At 39.6% G+C, this 22,702-nt stretch overlaps 1 protein-coding gene across 6 annotated transcripts; it reads right to left on the reverse strand.

Annotated features, from left to right (window-relative positions):
* Positions 1–59: 59 nt before the first annotated feature.
* Positions 60–17,545, reverse strand: LOC110155914 (uncharacterized). Of its 6 annotated transcripts, none has more exons than XM_055148423.1 (10): positions 17,520–17,545; positions 16,453–16,599; positions 9,913–10,004; positions 6,544–6,715; positions 5,793–5,867; positions 5,518–5,643; positions 2,765–2,807; positions 2,641–2,681; positions 2,534–2,550; positions 60–2,009 (listed from the first exon to the last, which is right to left on the reverse strand). In XM_055148423.1, exons 2-10 carry the CDS (start codon positions 16,535–16,537, stop codon positions 1,695–1,697), a joined length of 966 nt encoding a protein of 321 aa, XP_055004398.1. In that variant the 5' UTR covers positions 16,538–16,599; positions 17,520–17,545; the 3' UTR covers positions 60–1,694. The 6 variants fall into 6 exon arrangements, with proteins under 6 accessions (XP_055004398.1, XP_055004401.1, XP_055004400.1 ...); XM_055148426.1 differs by lacking the exon at positions 17,520–17,545 and adding an exon at positions 17,325–17,375 and having other exon boundaries at positions 60–1,973; XM_055148425.1 differs by lacking the exon at positions 17,520–17,545 and adding an exon at positions 17,325–17,375 and having other exon boundaries at positions 60–1,976.
* Positions 17,546–22,702: the final 5,157 nt, after the last annotated feature.

Here is a 22,702-nt window from a genome sequence, read left to right on the forward strand (position 1 = left end):
AGGGTAGTTTTACTTAACAAATTTAATCGCAGTTCACAAAAATATCAGTGGATAATAAATCTGGTCCAAAATATAATATTCAGATTTCAAGCAATTTTAACTTCCATTTTAAACAATTTTCATCCATCTAAGACTATTTAGAGTTATATAAGATGTTAAAGGTGTGTTATCACGTAACTTTTCATCTATTTAAGGCTATAGTTTAACGCATTTGAATATGTAAATCATGTGCAACTTCAATAAAAATAGGCCATCAAGATAATAAGTCAACTGAAGTATGCCTAGTTGAAACAGTTGAAATAAAGAACTACCACTAACAGTTGAAATAAACATTTAAAGAAAAAACAACAACATAGTTTTACTTAACAAATTCAATCGCAGTTCACAAAAATATCTTACGGCATGACATTTATTCAAGGACACACAATAAAATGTGAAAAATGCACAACAGCATAACAGAAGATCGGCCAACAGAGACAAGACAACGACATAAGCAAGTTTAGCTCGTAAAGCAAGAGTGACATCTAGTGGTCAAATAGTCATGGACACATAAACACAGACTCACTATGATTTGACAATATTTCCTTTTTTTTTTTTTTTTTTCTTTTTCTTTTTAAACCTCACATGAACTTGCGGGAATACTGAACAACAGATTTCAAGATTTATTTAAGTCTACAACGTTTGTTTTAAAGGAGCATATTTCTAAAGAGATCGTTTGGCTTCACAAAACAAAAATATCAATTTTGTATAGGCTACCAGTATAAACATCTATGAGTAAAAAAAAAAAAAAAGAACTGGGTAAACAATGTCCAACTGAATAATGAAACTGTTCCAAAATATAATATTCACATTTCAAGCAATTTTAACTTCCATTTTAAACAATTTTCATCCATCTAAGACTATTTAGAGTTATATAAGATGTTAAAGGTGTGTTATCACGTAACGTTTTGGTGCATGGTCCACAACCTGCCTGTTTCTAAAGGAGATGATATTGCTTGCCTGGAATGTTCCACAGTATGGTAGGGGTGTGCAAAAATATAAAAATATCGATATATCGTATTGTTTAATGTGATGATGCAGTATCGATGGGCTGATGTATCGATATATCCCCAAGAGTATTTTTTGGTTCATTTTACTAAATTATTTTGTTACAATGCTACAGTTTTGTTGTTTATTTAGTGGAAGGAAACTTGTTTATGCAACACATTTGACATTTTCACTGTTTTGATGATTAAAATGTTTGTGTTTCATATGAACTTCGCACAAAAAGTGGTTTAACAAAGACTTTTAGTGTTAAAGTCATGATTTAGCTTTTATTTTTATTGAACAGTATCGACTCGATTTGAAATATATCGTATCGAATTGAAAGTGCACTGCATCGAGATATGTATCGTATCGTGGCCTGTGTATTGAGGTATGTATCGTATCGGCAACTTCTTAATGATACCCAGCCCTACAGTATGGCATTAAACTTACTCATCTTGCATTTTGTGAAGTAGTGTTTCTTATTGCAAATAGTATGTTAAAAACATGCATTCTCACCATAAGATGGATCACCTCTCCACAGATCTTACCTGTGACTTGGCTTTATGTTATGTCCTTGGCCATAGTGTGGAACATTCCAGGAAAAGCAATTACATCTCCATAGAGACAAGCAGGTGCTGGGCAATGCACTGAAAAAACTTACTTCATGTTTAGTTTCCCTTCGCTGCTGTCAAAGGAAATATGATTGTACTGTTGAGTTTGGAACATCTTTTTCTCATTTTGGAGAAGTAACTTTCCTGTTCAGAGTTGGAGGCAAAGTCAAAAAACACTCCTCCATCGATGTCTTCGGTCTCTGTGTTCATCACCTCGGGCTCTATGTTCTGATGAGGGCTGGAGGGGGCACGCCTTCTCATCTTCTCTTTACTTCTCGGTTTGGGCCTTGGTGTGTTTTTTATTTTTTCAGAAAATAAAGGACTTCGGAACCACACCTGCTTTTTGAAACACATTTTTTTGATGAGAAGCTGCTGAAACAGATTGAATAACACACACTAAATTAAACTATGTATGACGTAATATCCAAATCTCACACCATCTGCACTGTTTTCTCTTGACCCTGCCTTTATTGTATTTTCTTCATTGGTACCTTGCTGCATTCTTTGCTTATTTTATTCATAATTTATTTTGCAATAATAATTTAGATATACAATGTTTTTAATATAATACTATGGTAGCAATTTCACATCACACAATTTGTTATACATGGGCAAGGTGGGAGATGTGTCTAGCCAAAGGACATAACAGAAGAAAGCAATGTACTATGCAGCCACGTACCAAGGATCTAACCGTCAACCTTTGGGTCTTAAAGGGATAGTTCAGGTTTTTTGACATGAACTTTTTACTGTATGTCACACTAACCACTGTCGGCTCACCAAAACGGCCAGGAGGAGTCAGTGTGGATGCACCACACTGCTGACGGGGATGACATACAGATTCATGTCAACAAACCTGAACTATCCCTTTAAAATGAACAATAAAAACACATACTTACAGCTGGTGGTGTTTGTGCTTTGTTTCAAAAAAAAAAAAAAAAAAAGAAGAAGATGAGCATTAGTTGCATGATGCACTTCAAAACTAAACATTTATTTCCGACCTTACCTTTTAATATTTCACCGTTGTCTGACACCCTTTGGTTTGAGCTAAACGTGATACATTCAGTTTAGTTTAGTTGAGATTTGCATAATACTGTAAACATGCACATTTCCATCACATTTCCACTCACACGAGGTCCTGAGGGTCATTTTCTGCAAGAATTGTGGGGGCATCTGGAAACACAATTTGACAGTGTAGGTTAATAACAGACAAATAATTACGCTGACAAACGTAAACTGCAATACTGATCCAAAACAACAAAATACTGCTCGACCAGGCCCTCGTATCATCAAGGCCCTGTATCATCATAGTGGCCTTCATTAAACCAAGCAACGGATTTTCATTTTTTGAACATTTATTACGACTAGGAGTTTGAATAAAAAAAAAAAAAAATCACAAAAAAGTACAGAGTTGTGTGCTGACTTAGGGGGTAGGTGAAAACAACTTCTTGAGCCCCCAAGTCTACAGTTCAGGACAACAGAGAATCACTCATGCATCAATCAGCGGAAACAGTTGCCTGGCCAGTCAAAACCACATACTTGGACCGTACCAATAGGAGGGTTTCAGTCACGTGATCATGATGATGCGCGAATTTCAGGTGGAGGGCAGGAAGTGAAGACAAACACGACAAACAAACACGGCTCTGGAGAACACAGATATGGAGAAGAGTTCTTATTGTCAGGATTTAGAGCCAGTAGCGAGGCAAAAGTACGAGCAGTTAGTCGACAAATATATTGGGCGTGACCCCGATCTTATTGAAAATGAGAGAATTTTCAACCGAAGTAAAAGATTTGCAGACAATCGAGGCAGAGGAGATCACAAACTATTGAACTCTTCAGACATCGTTCTACACCAGACAACAGATGAAGGCAAAGTACAAAAGTTTGGAGGCATAGAACTTTTTTTGTCAGTGGATGGATCCTCAACCTCGGTGCAAAACGCCTAAATGATGATTATGGTTTGGTCTTCGCCGGGGTGAGTGTTTCTCTTATTTTATGTGTATAGACGTTATGGGAAAAACTGCAGTGTATCGGCAGTGACCTCGATCTGAACTATTTAATGTCAACAAACTTCGTCAGCTGTTAGTCGTTAATGATTCGTTTATGTTTAGGTAAACCACAAAAAACAATTTAGCTTTGTAACAAACCTTTGACGAAGTGTTCACTGCAGACACGAGTATGAGCGAATTCTACTCCTCCCGACCGCAAACAGGTTTGTAATCCACTTTTGTTCTGTCGGCTTTTCCCATTTCTGACCTTTGTGGACGACTATATTCGGTTCTCTAAAAAAATCGCTTTTCCTTCTCTCGGTTAGAACGATTGGCACAGCCGTAAACTACACAACACATCGGCATTTTCCTCCAGTCAGTTCACTTCCTGCCCTCCATCTGATTTTGCGTGCTGACAAACTTTGCCTGTGACGTCACGTGAAACCCAGATATTCAACAAACTGGAGCTATATCCTGTCTCTTTTATATAATATATAATAAGATAAGATAATCCTTTATTGTCTCACATGGGAGAAATTTGTCTTGGGACAGGGGGGTAACATGATTTATCAAAAAAACAGGATAACACAACACAAAGCAGCACATAAACAAACACCATAAAACAAAGTAAATATGAGACTGAGTATGACCACGAGTGATGCACCAACAGGACTCTTAAATTATCCTTAACAGGCAAACCCTTGCATTCTTCTGTTCTATTAATTATTGCACATTCCCTAAGCCTATGTGTAGTTTTAATTGCACAATCCCTAAGCCTTTTATAATTATTTTTAACTGCACTATCTGAGTTTAGCAGATTAACAGCTAGTGGCACAAAAGAATGTTTGAATCTGTTCAGTTTAGTTTGGGACCCTGAACCTTCTGCCTGATGGCATCAACTCAAACTGACTGTGAAGAACATGGGTTGGGTCATTGATCACCTTCCTGCCGAGCTTCCTAACAGTCTCCTCAAAAATTTGCTGAAGTGAGCTTGGGGCCACTGCCATTATTTTACCTGCTCTTTTAGTCAAGGTAAAAATCTGTGCTTTAAGTTTGACTGACAGGTCACCAAACCATGTTGACATGCCATAGCGTAAGATAGATTCTATGCATGCTTTGTAAAACAACAGCATTACATTGGTGTCAACTCCATGTAACCTAAGCCGTCTTAAAAAATAGAGACGCTGGCTGATTCTTGAGCAGACAGACTGTACCTGTTCCATGCCTGTGATCAGCTGGTGGATTAACCAATCAGAGAAAAGCATAGTCACTCACGTCAAGACAAACATGACAGAGGACTGAGAGACAGCAAAATCAACAATCGCAGCACTAATCTCAAATCTACATGAATGAGAGACGTGCTACAAATGATCGGCTGTGATTCCGCTGTCCCACATTATAGGAGGGACTGGCTAGTGTCAGGGTCATGCAATAGAAATAAAACATGGACTAACCCATTCTAACTGATTACCAGTTGTAGCGACAATTTTAGTCCTAACCTTTTGTCATTTCTGGGTGCAGGGGATTGGCACATTAGATTGTAGAGCAGAAAGGAGTAGGATGGATGAAAAGATGTTTGATAATATTACAGAGTTGAGTAGTGAAAGCTGGACCACCGACCAAAAGGAGAGCGGTAAAAACCATGTGACCTTCTGTCACCCACACACCCAGTACATTGGCACCTGTGCATTTATATAGGGCTTGACTCCACCCTGCCCCCTTGTGGCCAAGCCGAATATAGGTCACCCTGTGCCCAGACAAACAGTGACACAAATTAACCCCAGCCTAAACGAAAGAAAAATGGCTCCTGCAGCAGTAAAAGCTCATAAAAGTGGATTTGGCATAATACGTCTCATTTCTCCACAATAGAAATTATTTTGTGTGTGCTCTTTTACCCATGATGGTGGACAGGTTGGGCGGCGAGTGCGTGTGGATGGTCTCAGCCTGGCTCAGGTCCAGCAGAGTGGAGTTCTTGGGCATGAGTGAGTCTGTGAGGTCCATGGGGAAAGTTCTCGATTCCCCTGGTAACACAAAAACAGTCCGAATGATGGAACAATATTTAAAGGTTGGTAAATAGTATAAAAACAATAAACAATGAAAGGAGGACAAATTTGATGGACAGAGTTGATGGAGCAACCAATTCATCTGAATAGATAATACTGATACTTGCAGGTGATGTCATCAGCATCTCCTGGGGATGTGACACGAACTGTAGGTTCTGCCATGTATGTACTGTAACTGCAGTCTGTTCAGAAAGAGCCGACTTAGTTGGACAGGTGAACTCTCACACACAAAATTACAGTCACAAGTTAGCGAGCATTAGACAACAGTTTTTTAGTTCACTCTCACATTTATGTTGAACCTCAAACTCCTAAACATGAACGATCGTATTGATCACAGGCTCCTGAAAATGTGCCATTTAAAATCCATTTGTTTATTCTTGAGTTTTCAGACAATCTTAAAACTTATTTGAGTGTTTGGCAACGTGTGCACTGAGTCACCACAGTATCTTCTGAACACAATAAATAGAAAGTATAGATAGAAGAGATAGTAATGAAAGTATAGATATAGATATATATATATACAGATATAGTAGTGTAGATGGGAATAGTATAGTACAGACAGAATGCTAGATGTTCCACAGTAAAGCATTAAACCTACTTAAATGAAGCTAATGGTAAAACTATTTCAGTAAGAGTAAAAGTATTTATGTCATCTAACACACATGTGTAGAGAACCAGATGTCCCTGTATCTCCATGGAGTTTATGCACAGGGTTTCACTTTGGCAGAAACTATCTTCTCTTAGCTGTGAATTCTACTTGATGTCTTGTTTTAAAAATGTCCACTGTTCATGAAATCTTGATAATAAAAAACACATTGCAAATCTAATTGCAATAATTCCATATGTTTTAGTACCCACATTGCAGCAGATTATGTTTTTCATCTCTGAAAATTTCTGGAGAAGGTAAAGTGCTGGAAGAATCCACTAGCATGGGCTGATCACCAGAGCTGTAGGACGTGTCTATGACCAGGCCCAGGGACGAGGAGCTGTCTGAACTCTCCACTCCAGTGACCAAGTCGACCTGTGGAACCTGCAGAGGAATATGATGAGTGTTAAGGAAGAACAGAATAATACTCATGCTGTTCATACAGTGTTCTCGTGTGAGCGTGTACATTCTGACCAGTGTACAGTTTGAATGTACACTCAAGCTCCAGTACTGTATCAATAGATCAATAGAGGCTTTGCACCGCCACGTGACCCTACAGCAACGGTGCCTACGCCGCCATGACACCGGGCACAATATGTCATTGACTTCAGTAGAATCGGAGAAACATGGGCAGGTTTTGTTGTGTATTTGGTTGTTCTAGACGCTCTGAAAGAGATAAGATGAATAGTTTCTTCACTGTTCCTCTGGAAATTACACATCAGGAGCTAAAACAAGGGAATTATCGAAAAAAAGACGCAGATTATAGCAGCAAAAATAAACCGCGAAGAGATTTCCAATGTTACCATCAAGACACCCGAAGTTTCATCAAGGTATTTGCTATTTAAATTGTTTCATAGTTTATTTAATGAAAGAAGCACATTTACTGAGCTAAAATTTCAATAATTTATCCAGGAAAACCTGCACTAGTTTATGATTCAACGAACCCACACTGGGCTCCTGTGATCAACATGACGCACGAGTCCAAGAGTCTGTGAGCCGAACCTCGAAAGAATCGACCATGAAAAGATCCTCGCGAACTTTACAAAGATCTGCTCACCAAAAGTGATTAATTACTAGAAGACAAAGTTGTGGATAAACAAGACAATAAAGAAAACATGGTCCTACGACGAGTGACATGTTTATATGTGCTGGAAGATCCAGTTTCTACTGCCACTCACACTGCAAATGTTTTCTTTTTACATTTTAGTTCAGTAAATGTGCTTCTCTCATTAAATAAACTATGAAATTATTTAAATAACAAATACCTTGATGAAAGTGACGTGAGTGTGTCTTGATGGTATCACAGGAAATCTCTTCACGGTTTATGTTCTCTAGACATAATTCCCTTGTTTGATCCTGATGAGTCATTTCCAGAGGAACAGTGAAGAACCAAATCGTTTTATCTCTTTCAGAGCGTCTAGAACAACCAAATACACAACAAAACCTGCCCATGTTTCTCCGATGCTGCTGAAGTCAGTGACATAGTGTTGCCCGGTGTCATGGCGGCGTCAGTACCGTTGCTGTAGGGTCACATGACGGTGCAAAGCCTCTATAGTTAAATCCGATAACATTAGTGATTATTCTGTTATTCTCTCATTAATTAGTTTGTTATTCCCCCAACAATGAGGAGGTACAAAATAAAAATACAATAAACATATAATTAAGATACAGTTTAGAAATCAGGGACATGAATTCTCTGCATTTGACCCGTGCTTTAACCAGAGCCAACGGGACAAACTGACTGAGTCATTTTAGTCTTGAGCTAGAGTTGGTCAAAACTACCTTAGCCTGTATTATTATTTAGTCAGTTAATTTTCGTTTTTCTTTTTCTACTTTCTACATTTATATTAATTTTATGTCTGGGGGGAAAAAAAGAAAAAGGGCATATATACTGTGAGTTATGTGGACAAAAAAAGCACTGAATATATTACAAATTAAATAAAAAAAACTATCTTAGCCTGAAGATTTGACCTATGGTGGGTCTATTTGCGATGGCAACAGTCCCGCGCTGTTACATCACTAACACAAATCAGTCAGTAGTGTACAGGCCTAAACTAAAAGTGCAGTGTTTTTGCAGAATAAAGTGATACAGGAGATTGTGTTTGTGGAGCAATTATTCACCCGGATCAAACCAGACTGATCTGTGTCACTCTGAATGGAGTTCTACACATTATCAGTCTGGAACTGTTCTCAAGCAAAGAGACTGGAAAAAACACAAAATGCCATGATGCTGAAGCTGAAAAATCACAACGCACGAACATCTTCTCTGTCCACAAATGCGCACAGTGCTTCCCTCTGCACGTTTTTCACAAACTAAACAGGATAAAGTCAGTCTGTCAGCGTCGCTATGTTTGTTTAGGTCCATAGGAGGGTTTCAGTCACGTGATCCCGATGATGCGCCAATTTCAGGTGGAGGGCAGGAAGTGAAGACAAACACGACAAACAAACACGGCTCTGGAGAACACAGATATGGAGAAGAGTTCTTATTGTCAGGATTTAGAGCCAGTAGCGAGACAAAAGTACGAGCAGTTAGTCGACAAATATATTGGGCGTGACCCCGATCTTATTGAAAATGAGAGAATTTTCAACCGAAGTAAAAGATTTGCCGACAATCGAGGCAGAGGAGATCACGAACTATTTAGCTCTTCAGACGTCGTTCTACACCAGACAACAGATGAAGGCAAAGTACAAAAGTTTGGAGGCATAGAACTTTTTTTGTCAGTGGATGTGTCCTCAACCTTGGTGCAAAATGCCTAAATGATGATTATGGTTTGGTCTTCGCCGGGGTGAGTGTTTCTCTTATTTTATGTGTATAGACGTTATGGGAAAAACTGCAGTGTATCGGCAGTGACCTCGATCTGAACTATTTAATGTCAACAAACTTCGTCAGCTGTTAGTCGTTAATGATTCGTTTATGTTTAGATAAACTACAAAAAACAATTTATCTTTGTAACAAACCTTTGTCGAAGTGTTCACTGCAGACATGAGCATTAGCGAATTTTGCTCCTCCCGACCTCAAACAGGTTTGTAATCCACTTTTTACGGCGTCGTTCTGTCGGCTTTTCCCATTTCTGACCTTTGTGGACGACTATATTCGGTACTCCAAAAAAAATCGCTTTTCCTTCTCTCGGTTAGAACGATTGGCACGGCCGTAAACTACACAACACATCGGCATTTTCCTCCAGTCGGTTCACTTCCTGCCCTCCATCTGATTTTGCGTGCTGACAAACATCGCCCTGTGACGTCACGTGAAACCCAGATATTTGGGTGCTTCCACTTTGGCTTTAACACAAACCTCAATGCTGCGACGTGATTGGTCCACCAAATTAACCGTACAGAGGTGGACGCCAAGATGGATAGGTTAGGAAATGACGGTACTTACGCTGCAGGCTTTGTGATTTGCCTCTTGTGTCTATACAAATGTTGTGGTTATATATCTGGCCAAGATCACATCATCACTTCATACAATCATCTCAAAATACATTTGTGTTCAAACCACTTCGACAGTGTTCCGGCGTCACCTGGGTCGGTCATATTTACGGTTTACCTGACAGCACTTGAAAGCAGCATGTGTCCCTCACCTCTGGCTGGAGAGTGTGGACTGCGTGGACGTGCAGCTCGCCCTCTTCTGGCAACACCTCACACGTTCTTTTCCCCATTTGTTTCTTCAGACCTCAACAGTGAACAACAAGAAGAAAATAAAAACAACCGCTGCATTTGATCCTGACTGTAAAAGAGCCGTCAGCATGTTGTGATGAAGGTTTACTTCCAGATGCACTTTACGTGAAACATCTAAAGGCATTTCTACAGATGTTGAACTAGAGCGCAGGTGTCAAACATACGGCCCGGGGGCCAGATCCAGCCCTCCAAGACCTTTAATCTGGCCCTCGGCTGATTTTCTACTAAAATATTTGAATTATATTTTCTATTAAAATCTTGTTAATTTTCTGTGGTGTTTATCACAGCAGCGTCTCCAGCGTCTCTGTACGTGGCCCCTCCCACCAGAGCAGCACAAATGAAGACTTGTCTCTTTCCAAACGCTCTTAAAGGACGATCGTTTTGACTGTTGACCGTGACACCCTCATCAGAAAAATGTCCAACATGAGAAAAGTGGAGCCGAGTGCAGGATTTTACAAGAAAAATTTACTTATTCCTGTTTACATACAAGTTCATGTTAAAACTTTGTGTTGAAATTGTATTTTTCTTAAAGTTTCAGGTTGTTCATAATATTATAATATTTTGTAAAAGAAAGAGTTCATCAATTAAAAAAGATTTCTGTAATAGATTTGTGTTTCTCTGCACAAATATTTGAACTTATTGTTATTTTTGGGGTTTATATGACATGAGTTTTCTGATCCGGACACTTTGGGATCAAAGTCGGTTGGACACGACCCCCGGACCAAAATGAGTTTGACACTCCTGAACTAGACCATTATTACTGGTGTTACTTGAACTCACTGTACGACAAATGTCTGCATAAGCACAAACCTGCCCCTCATCTCTACTGTAGGCTTAAAGGCACACTACGGAACTTTTCTATTTGGGGTCCATCACCTGCTTGTGGAGAGGTTATGGCTTCACCTGGAATGGCAAAAGGAGAAATTCAATTTGTCAACTGAACAAAAGTTGATTTGGTTGAATATGTTTCGCAGCTCATCCAAGCTGCTTCTTCAGCTCTGGTCAGAACGTCTTACATCTGCCTGAAGGAAACAGTTAGTTTCTCACTTCAGGCAGATATAAGGAAGTGTCCCTCAGCATTTTGACCAAAACTGAAGAAGCAGCTTGAATTAGCTGTGAAACATATTCAACCAAATCAACTTTTGTTCAGTTGACAAATTGAATTTCTCCTTTTGCCATGGATTCTGCCTGAATGACTGAGGGATTTTACACACTTCACCTGGAATGTTTGAGATTAGGTAATTAAAAGTTACCTATCACCACGGAGACAAGCAGGTTACACAATCAAGTCAGATCTTTAGAAAGGTCTCACAGGAAGAATGTGAGTTTCTGAAGTTGGTTTAGATCAGGGTCAAGCAATGCAACAAAGGAAAAAAAAATACAGTAACTGCGCTGATAGTTAAACTGAAAAAAATGTCTTTAAAGCAGGAGTCTCCAACCTGCATCTGGAGAGCGACCAGGAGCTCACCACCTCCGTCCAAGCAGCTCACCAAGGGACTTCTGAATTATACAGACTGTGACAAATAACTCCAATTTGATGAATTAAATGCCTATTACCATTGTAAAAGTAAAATTTTGATGTCCAACTTTGTGCACTAATAAATAGATAATGTTTTATAAACATGTAACTGTACCTCATCTAAGGCTCTCATATACTACATTTCTTGCAATCACTAAAGTTAGTAGTTCTCTGTCATTTTCATTTTGTAAAGGTAGTTCACTGGAAGAACGAGGTCCTGCGCCTCCTGCTGTAAAATGTTGATGTCATCCCTCCTGTGTGTGTTAGAGGTACAGTAATGACAGTGTGTTTATGCTTTATTTTTGTTTTATTTTTATTATTTTTTATTTCGGTCACAGGTATATTTTGACATTAATTCATAAACAGTCATATTTAACATATACAGACCGAAAAGGTGCAGGCTGAAGCTTAAGCTTATCATGCCTGCCCTTTATTCCTTTGTCAGAGCTTCATCTTGACATCAGTTCATCTTCAAAAATACAGCAGGAGGAAACAAACTAATCAGTAACAGAACAACAAAGTTCTACAGCACAAACTAAGTCTCATATTTCATGTATCTGTCCAGAGTTAAACATTTAAACGGCTTTATGAAGTGAAAGAAAGTGGTGCACAATTTTAGGTTTTCTGTCCAGTTGTTCCAGAGCTCCACCCCTTTAACAGATTTACAAAAAATTCATAATGTTTGTTCTGATTTTCTTTTTAATAAACACGGTCGTGCCTCTTTCGGATTTTGAACATGTTCTGTAAAGATTTTGGCAGGAGATTGTTGTTTACTTTGAACATGATTTTCAGAGTATAAAGGTAAAGACTAAATCATAAAATTTCAGCGTTTGAAGGTTTTTATAAATAACACATTGGTTGGTTCGTTATAAGTTGATAATGTGATGCTCTTATTGTCTTTTTTGCAGATAAAGACTGGATTTGTATTAGTCTTATATGTACTGCCCCAAAGCTCAATACCGTAGGTTATGTAGAGCATTACCAGCGAGTTTACTGTATAATGAGGTAATATCTGTCACTCACCACCATCACCACTGATTTGACCTTTGACCTCTGAATGTACAGTCAAAAAAACTGAAAATGAGGTGGTCTGAGAAAACATATTCATGAAGATTTTGTACCTTCAAAAACAAAGTATAGAGGCTTTGCACCGTGTCAGAATAATTTTATTATCCCATATTTGCTAAATACTTGTGTGATATTCTAGGCCTATGAGTTAACCATTTATGTAACTACAATTCTTTGATTTATAATGTACCAATCACTTGTATGAAAATGAATAACCTCTGTGTGTTTGACAACTGTGTGCAGTGTCCTATCGCTCTAGTGAACCTCGAGATGATTCCTCACATGAAGCCAACTCCCACTGTCACACATGCAAGAGTATGATGGATGTCTGACCAAACCTAAGGCACCTCCTGTTTGTTAATCATGTTTTATGTGTTTAACTATGCATAGCTTGCATCAGTTTCTTATTATGTCTTTGCTGTTCCCCTTCCCCTTGAGAATTATCGTTTCTGTAACTAGGGCCTCCTAATGAAATAAAAGAGGAGAACGGCCTTGAGCATCAGAACGTGTGGAGANGAATTAATCTCTGTCTTTCTTCTGTTTACAATGTTTAATAAAACCTAAACACACCGTCATGTGACCCTACGCCGCCATGACACGGGCAACATATTCATTGACTTCAGCAGATCGGAGAAAAGGGCAGGTTTTTGTGTATTTGGTTTCTAGACGCTCGAAAGGGATAAAAGAACGTTCTTCACTTCCTCTGGAATGACTCATCAGATCAACAAGGAATTATAGAAAAAAATGGGAATTATGTCTAGAGAACATAAACTGCGAAGAAGATTCCTGTGGTACCATCAGACACACTCACGTCACTTTCTCAAGGTATTTGCTATTTAAATTGTTTCATAGTTTATTTAATGAGAGAAGCACATTACTGAACAAAAATATAAAAGAAACATTTGCAGTGAGTGCAGTAGAAACTGGATCTTCCAGCACATATAAACATGTCTCGTCGTAGACCATGTTTTCTTATTGTCTTGTTTATCCACAACATGTCTTCTAGAATAATCACTTTTGAGCGGATCTTTGTAACGTTGGGAAAATCTTTTCATGTCGATTCTTTCGGTTCGCTCACAGACTCTTACGACTCTGCGTCGTGTTGATCACAGGAGCCAGTGTGCGTTCGTTAAATTAAATAGTGCGGTTTTCCTGGATAAATTAATAAAATTTTTGTTCATAAATGGCTTCTTTCATAAATAAGCTACGAAATAATTTATAGCAAATACCCTTATGAAACTGTCGGGTATCTGATGGTACAATAGGAAATCCTTCGCGGTTTATTTTGCTGCTATAATCCGCGTCTTTTTTTCAAATAATTCCCTTGTTTGATCCTGATGAGTCATTTCAGAGAACAGTGAAAACGATTCATTTTATCCCTTCAGAGCGTCCTAGAACAGTGGTCCCCACCTTAGATCGCGATCAACAATTCGATCTTTGCCGTGTCCGGTAGATCTCCAGCTGAATTCAACAATTTGTGATACTAGATGTGCATTGAAAGTGAGCGCTTACTTTGGTTTACTAACTGCGTGAGGTGGTCTTTTCACAAATGAAAATCATCAAATCCAAGCACAGAAGCAGTCTGACCGAGAGGCACCTCACAGATGTCTCAGTTTAGCTGTTTGCATCTATAAACCAAACTTCAAAATTACCAAGGAAATCAGATTCACCCATCACCCCGAGTTTGATATAATAGAACTTCTCTCATTGACCCTTAATGCTGTTTAGTGATCAAATTTGCACTATTTTGGTGCTTTCACTGCATTTGGTTTGCATTTTGTTTGTATTGCAGTTACACATTTTTTTCTTGCAGAGAGTGTTTTGGTCCCCATTCTGTAATGAGTGCTCCTTAAGTTACAAGATGGCAAAAATAAAGCTGTGTGGAACTATAAACACGATCACTTTTGTTGTTGTCATTTACGTTCATGTTGGTAGATCTTGCTCTTTTCTCGGACCAAGTATGTAGATCTTTGTCTGAAAAAGGTTGGTGACCACTTGTCTAGAACAACAAATACACAACAAAACCTGCCCATGTTTCTGATTGCTGCTGAAGTCAGTGACATAGTGTGTCCGGTGTCATGGCGGCGTAGGTACCGTTGCTGTAGGGTCACGTGACGGTGCAAAGCCTCTATTCTAGTTTTGGGCTGAATAAGAAATTGTGAAAGTTTCAAGTCTGTATTTTGTCCCAGTTTGGAAGTAGACCTTAAAACATGTCTCTCCAGCACAATCCAGAACATTCCCAGCTGCTGTTCCTGCACTTTTCCTTTGAATCACTGAAGAAACTGTAGTTACTGCAACTTTCACGTAAAGATTTCTTAAAAACAGAGTTGAGTCATAAATCTTTGTCAACAAATAAAACAAGTGATATGAAGGTGTTTTTGGTTTTAACTCAGTTTTGACTAAATACTCTTACTGCGTTTTTCCTTTGTGGGGCAGAAGAGCTACCAGATGTGGGACTTGGACTCGAGTCAGACTTGAGTCACTATTTTTAGGACTTGAGACTTGACTTGTTAAATTGGACTAAGACTTGCGACTCGACTTGGACTTGAAGGTCAGTGACTTGGGACTTGACTCAGACTTGAGGCCTGTGACCTGAGAAGACTTGATGCTTCTCCTAAAAAAAAAGGTATGACTAAACAGGACTAAAACCAACTAAAACCAAGACTAAACCAGGACTAAAACCAGGACTAAACCAGGACTAAAAACTAAAACCAGGACTAAACCAAGTCTACTAAAAACCCAAACCTGACTAACCAACTAAACCAGGACTAAACCAGGACTCTAAAACCAGACTAAAACAGGACTAAAACCAGGACTAAAAACCACTCTAAAACAGGACTAAACCAACCAAAGTCTAAAACCAGGACTAACCAGACTAAACAAACAGGACTAAACCAAGTAAAACCAGGACTAAACCAAAAACCAGGACTAAAACAGGACTAAACAGGACTAAAACAGGACTAAAACCAACTAAAACCAGGACTAAACCAAGGTCTAAAAACCAGGACTAAAACCTAACAGGACTAAAACCAGGACTAAACCAACTAAAACCAGACTAAAAACTAAAACCAGTCTAAAACAGACTAAACCAATCTAAAACCAGGAACTAAAACCAAGTCTCAAAAAACCAGGACTAAAACTAAACCAAGTCTAAAACAGGCTAAACAGTCTAAACAGGACTAAACAGGACTAAAACCAGGTCTACTAAACCAGGACTAAACAAGTCTAAAACCAGGACTAAAAACCAGGTCTAAAACCAGGACAAACCACTGTCTAAACCAGGTCTAAACCAGGACTAAACCAGGACTAAACCAAGTCTGAAACAGGACTAAACCAGACTAAAAAGGTCTAAAACAGACAAAACCAGACTGAAACAACTAAAAGGACTAAACCAGGACTACACCAAGTCTAAAACAGGACTAAAACCAGGACTAAAACCAGGTCTAAAACCAGGTCTAAACCAGGACTAAAACAGGACTGAAACCAGGACTAAACCAAGTCTAAACCAGGTCTAAAACCAGGTCTAGTTGATACATTCATGTAGTTTTAAAAAGCAGGACAATATCGAGTAATCCAAAGTATTCAGATTACGTTACTCACAAACTACATTTTGGTGTATGTAATCTGTAATCTGTAATCTGTAATCTGTAGGGGAATACATATAAAAGTAACCTTCCCAACACTGACTAGGTCTAATATTTTAATGGTAGTTAACTGGTCCGTATCTTTTCCGTCTTGTACCTTCAGTTTTTGTTGATCACAGGTTCCACACGGGGCCCATGTCGTTTTGTCGTTTTCTTATTTTTGGTTTTATATTGAAAAACGAATGAACGAATGATACACGGATTATTTGTACCTGTTTTTCGGGGAGCTCCAGTCTTCAACGGCGTGTCTTGTTTCTTCTTCCGAGCTGATGGAGCGCGCCACCGTAACCGACCCATCGTCAAAACCAGGCGCAGGATCCACCTTCGGTTTAATCTACACCGACTTCTCCAGCGTCAACCTCCAACAACCCCACACGAAACACACACAATATTAACTAAACACGAAAACTGACGGAAAATATGATCATACACAGTGTTGGGGAGTAACAGATTACATGTACCGGAGTTACGTAATCAGAGTACAAATTATGAGTAATTGTATTCGGTTACAGTTACTGTTTTAGTGAGGGGTAATTGGATTACAGTTACTTTGTTGAAATAAATGGATTACACAGAGGGATTTTTCTGTTTTCACATTTTGGGCTAAATCCTTTTTTTTTTTTTTCAGTAATTCCACTCATGGCCAGAAACTAAACCAGATCTAAACAAGAGCTAAACCAAGACTAAACCAGGACTAAACCAGGTCTAAACTAGGACTAAACCAGGACTAAAACCAGGTCTAAACCAGGACTAAACCAGGACTAAAACCAGGTCTAAACCAGGACTAAACCAGGACTAAAACCAGGTCTAAACTAGATCTAATCCAGGTCTAAAACAGGTTTAAAACAGGTCTGAAATCAGGCCTAAACGAGGACTAAACAGGACTAAAACAGGACTACAACAGGTCTAAAACAGGTCTAAAACAGGTCTAAAACCAGGACTAACACCAGGTCTAAACCAGGACTAAAACAGGACTAAATCAAGCTGTGTGGACGTGTCTCCTCTTCTTCTATCAATAATATTTTTAATTTGGTTCAGTAAAGTTTGGGCTTTTTATTTTCTTTTATCAGACAAAACAACTTACGTTACGATTTCCTCGTCTTTGCTTCTCTACAGCAAATCAAGTAATCCAAAGTATTCAGATTACGTTACTCACGTTAAGTAATTTAATGGATTACGTTACAAACTACATTTTGAGGTGTGTAATCTGTAATCTGTAGGGGATTACATTTTAAAAGTCACCTTCCCGACACTGTTTATGTTTGTTGATGTTTCTTACCGGGGCTTCGCGCGTGTCGAGGCGGGAGGGGGCGGGGCGTGTCCGCGGGCTCGCTTCATTTAGGGGAGGAGCTGAAAATGATGACGTCAGAAGCCGCGCTGTCCGGCTGTACCACGTGACTGCTGCGATTTCTATTTTCATCATTTTCAACAGTGTTGGGAAAGTTACTTTTATAATGTGCTCCCCTACAGACAGTGTTGGGGAGTAACGGATTACATGTATCGGAGTTATGTAATCAGAGTACAAATGATGAGTAACTGTATTCAGTTACAGTTACTGTTTCAGTGAGTGGTAATTGGATTACAGTTACTTTGTTCAAATAAATGGATTACACGGTGGTATTTTCCTGTTTTCACATTTTTGCAGGAAACTAAACCAGGTTTAGACTAGATCTACACCAGGTCTAAACCAGGACTAAAACAGGACTAAACCAGGACTAAATCCTGCTGTGTGGACGTGTCTCCTCTTCTTCTATCAATAATATTTTTAATTTGGTTCAGTAAAGTCTGGTCTTTTTATTTTCTTTTATCAGACAAAACATCTTATGTGAAGATTTCCTCGTCTTTGCTTCTCTACAGCAAATCAAGTAATCCAAAGTATTCAGATTACGTTACTCACTTTAAGTAATTTAATGGATTCTGTTACAAACTACATTTTGGGGTGTGTAATCTGTAATCTGTAGGGGATTACATTTTAAAAGTTACCTTCCCAACACTGTTTACAGATTACAGATTACAGACCTCAAAATGTAGTTTGTAACGTAATCCATTAAATTACTTAAAGTGAGTAATGTAATCTGAATACTTTGGATTACTTGATATTGTCAAGATTTTTAAAACTACATGAATTTACCAACCACATCCTGAAAATTCTTGTTTGTTCTCTGTTGAGCCCAAGTCTCCATGAACAGACTTTTGTTTACTGTAAAGCAAAGATGAGAATCTGAACATAAGATGTTTTGTTTTATCTGCTAAAAGAAAATAAAAAGTCCAGTCTTTACTTAACCAGATAAAAAATATTATTGATAGAGAAATGATGTTTATATGAGAAATGAGAAATTTATATGAGTATGTCCACCTACTGTTAGGTCTCATACTCTTTAGACCTGGTTTAGACCTGATTTAGATCTGATTTTAGTCCTGCTTTAGTCCTGGTTTTAGTCCTGGTTTAGACCTAGTTTAAACCTGATTTTAGACCTGGGTTAGACCAGGTTTAGAACTGGTTTGGACCTGGGTTTAGACCTAGTTTTAGACCTGGTTTAGTGTCCGTCAATGAGTGGAATTACCAAAATGTGAAAACAGGAAAATACCGCCGTGTAATCCATTTATTTCAACAAAGTAACTGTAATCCAATTACTCACTGAAACAGTAACTGTAACTGAATACAGTTACTCATAATTTGTACTCTGATTACATAACTCCAGTACATGTAATCTGTTACTCCCCAACACTGCCCAACGGTCTATGCAGGTGCACCTCTGGACCTGTCCTCACACTCAGTCCAGTTTTAGTCCAGGTTCAGTCCTGGTCCCTCATGTCTCAGGTCATTATAGGACAGTAGTGCAGGTATCATGATTCTATGCAGGATGTTTTCACCAGTAGCTCCCGGTTTGACATTTAAGTTGTATCTATTTGATGTTTCTTTCTTTAAAAAAAATAAAAATCTCACATCAGGAGAAGTGGGTAGACGGCGTAGCTTCACATACCACGCCCACTACACCCCTGACCCTGCGCTTCCTCCCCGTCACACTCCCCTTTAGTCCTCCAGACCCCGCCCCTCCTCCCTCTTTAGTTCTCCAGAACCCACCCCCCACTCTCCCCTTTTAGTCCTAAAACCCCGCCCCTTCTCCCCCTCACACTCTTCTTTAGTCCTCCAGACCCCGCCCCTCCTTCCCCCTTTAGTCCTCAAGACCCAACCTCTCCTTTCCCCCTCACTTTCCCCTTTAGTTCTCCAGAACCCACCCCCCACTCTCCCCTTTAGTCCTCTAACCCAGCCCCTTCTCCCCCTCACACTCTTCTTTAGTCCTCCAGACCCCGCCCCTCCTCCCCCTTTAGTTCTCCAGAACCCACCCCCCACTCTCCCCTTTTAGTCCTAAAACCCCGCCCCTTCTCCCCCTCACACTCTTCTTTAGTCCTCCAGACCCGCCCCTCCTTCCCCCTTTAGTCTTCCAGACCCCACCCCTCCTTTCCCCCTCACTTTCCCCTTTAGTTCTCCAGAACCCACCCCTCACACTCCCCTTTAGTCCTCCAGACCCCGCCCCTCCTCCCCCTTTAGTTCCCCAGAACCCACCCCCCACTCTTCCCTTTCGTCCTCAAGACCCTTTCCCTTCTCTCACCCTCTCTCTCCCCTTTAGTCCCCAACCCCGCCCCTCCTCGTCCCCCCTCACTCCCCCCTTTAGTCCTCCAGGTCCCGTCCACTTTAGCCGAATTGCATCACATTATCTCGGGGACGTGTAACACTCCGGACCAGACCTGAAGTGCCTTGCCTGAGGACACAACGGGCGTACGCTCGGGTGAGAATCGAACCGCCAACTCTCCGGTTTGCGGGCACGGACGTGGATGTACAAATATATTCCAAATCAAACCCAAAATGACAACAGAACACAGCAAAGTTTAAAATCATTCCAGTTTATTCGGATGCCCCGCCCGTCCCTCCCTTCTCCCTATTGCTGCACACGTTACAAGGACATGGTGCCGGTTCCTTTTACAGCCGAATAGATAAATAAATACATACAATTCAAAATCATCTCACTACACGCAAATAAAGAAAAGTCCATTCAAACCGTTGATCCATTAATAAATAAGTTTACAACTACTGTCCTGTATTTACACCTCCTTGAATATGCTTTGGAACGACAATCAAAATGAAATTAAAAAAACAGAATCAAAAAGCCTCTCCTAGACATTACTTCTAGTGTAAACCGTTCAAACAAAGTATTTATTCGCTTAAAACTCATCCGGTATTTTTTTGCTCCTCGTTCGCTTTGCATAATCACAATGACAAAGCTTTGTACCGTCCCGTTATCGGTCAACAGGGGGCGCCGTCACTGGTCATGGAAGTAAAACTGACAGTCATTTCTTCAATTCAAATAATAATATATGAGGTGTTACATTTATTAGAGTAACTTTTTAAAGAAATTGTACTTTTCAGAGTACTTTTCTAGCAGCATACTTTTACTCCTACTTGAGTAATAAATCTTACAGTGTAACAGTACTCTTACTTGAGTAAAAGTTGGGGTTCGTCTTCCCACCGTGAGTGAGTTTAGTTGACAAAAGCTTTATGTGTTTCTTAACCTGAAATGATTAGAACATTTGTGTGTCTTGCGGCTCCTTCAGATATGATTCAGTTTGTCAAATTTTTATGTCTGTCCTTCGAAAACGGCAGATTTTGTGATTTATTTCATGTTTTGTCCGATCACGTCAACACATTATAGATCAGATGATATGTCGAGATAGTTACGCTTTGAATTACTCTTACTCGAGTCACTTTTTGGACCACTGCTTGGTACTTCTACTTCAGTTCATTTATAATTTTCACTAGAGCCAAATTTATTAAGTTTACAGACTCACAAAGGCAAGCTGGGAGAAGTGTCTTGCCCAAGAACACAACAATACAAGTTGAACTACAGGTTGGAGCCAGTTAAACTTTTTAACACTTTTCTTCACTCTTTTCCTCTCTGATACAAGGGTCTACCACCTGATTGAAAGTTCCACGATATAGCATTAGACTTGCTTTTCGGCATGGAAACAAGCAGCTGACACCACCAGGTTATGGGACACGTCTGTGGAGAGGCAAGCCCGCTCGCAGTAGGTTTTCAATGTATTGGCAAAAGGAGAAATTAAATTTGTCAACTGGACAAAAGTTTATTTTGGTCGAATACTCTTCTTCACTTCTGGTCAGACGCTGGTGGACACTTCCTTCTATCTGCTGAAGGGAGGAGCTAACTACACTGAAACTACTCTGAAACTAACACCCTACTTGTTTACAGTTTCTGTTCGTTAGCTCGGCCTATTGAACTTAAAGTAAAAAAGTTAAATAAGCTATTTTTGTGAGGAAAGACAATCCATCTTTGAACGGAAACGGAGGAGTCAGACACCATCTATCTCCTATTTAAAACTCCATCTTCAAACCGAAATCAAAACAAACAGTGTTCAAACAAGTGTTCGGGTAACACGAGCACAACGTTCAGTCAGCAGGTGCGATCAGTCAAGGGCACAGAAATCCGGAACAACATCCCAGCTGCAATAAGAGACTCTACCACTTTCAGGACATTTCAAACCAATCTGAAACGACGGCTTAAGAGAAACCAGATCTGTGGCCACTAATGTTCTGCTTCTGTGTAAATGTCAGCGTTGTGTGTCATGATTGTGTCTTATTGTGCTGTTCCTACCATGTTTGTCCTGTGAATTGTCACTGACAGTTTGTCTGTTGTGTGATGTTGTCTTATGTTGTCTCTGTCTCTCTGACCTGCCACGGACTACAGATGAGAAGTACCTTCCGGCTAATTCTGGTGTATTTACAAGTATATGTTCATGAATATGCACTGTCCCTATTAAATAAATAAAACTAAAACAAAAAACAAAACAAAAAAACAACAGTGATGCCAGGTTAGGCCCAGAGGTGTAAAAAGCTCCATTATGGCCCTGAATGATTCTGTAAATATCACCCACACTCAGTGCAGTTCAGTGGGCCTAACTAAGGCTGCGTTCAGACTGCAGCCTGAAGTGACCCAAATCCGATTTTTTGGCTTCTATGTTCCTGTATCTGATCTTTTAATGTCAGTCTGAACCACACAGATCAGATTTTTTCAAATGCGACTCAGGACACTTGGATCTGTGCTCCTGAAACTGATACATATCTGATCTTTTGACATGCGACTTCAGTCTGAACGGTCAAAGTGCATTCATCCACCTACACGTTATCAACAAGACACAAACGTCACTATTCTGCGCTGAAGTAGGCGAAAATTGTTAATGAACTCCGTGTCACTGAAGTGAAGCACATCTCCACTCACCACTCTTGGCTCCGTCTCCACATCCACATGTTCCTTTCAACGGACGTCGCTGCCGCTGACCCACAAAACACCCACGACCAAAAAACCTCGTCCTTCTCCTTCTCACATCTCCTCCTTACAAGTCACAAGTAACGACCTAAAAAACATGATTTTCATGAGCGTTCTGCAG

The sequence above is a fragment of the Boleophthalmus pectinirostris genome, unplaced genomic scaffold (assembly GCF_026225935.1).
Source record: "Boleophthalmus pectinirostris isolate CB_2022bp ecotype Guang Dong unplaced genomic scaffold, ASM2622593v1 HiC_scaffold_12, whole genome shotgun sequence".
NCBI classification, from domain to species: Eukaryota; Metazoa; Chordata; class Actinopteri; order Gobiiformes; family Gobiidae; genus Boleophthalmus; species Boleophthalmus pectinirostris.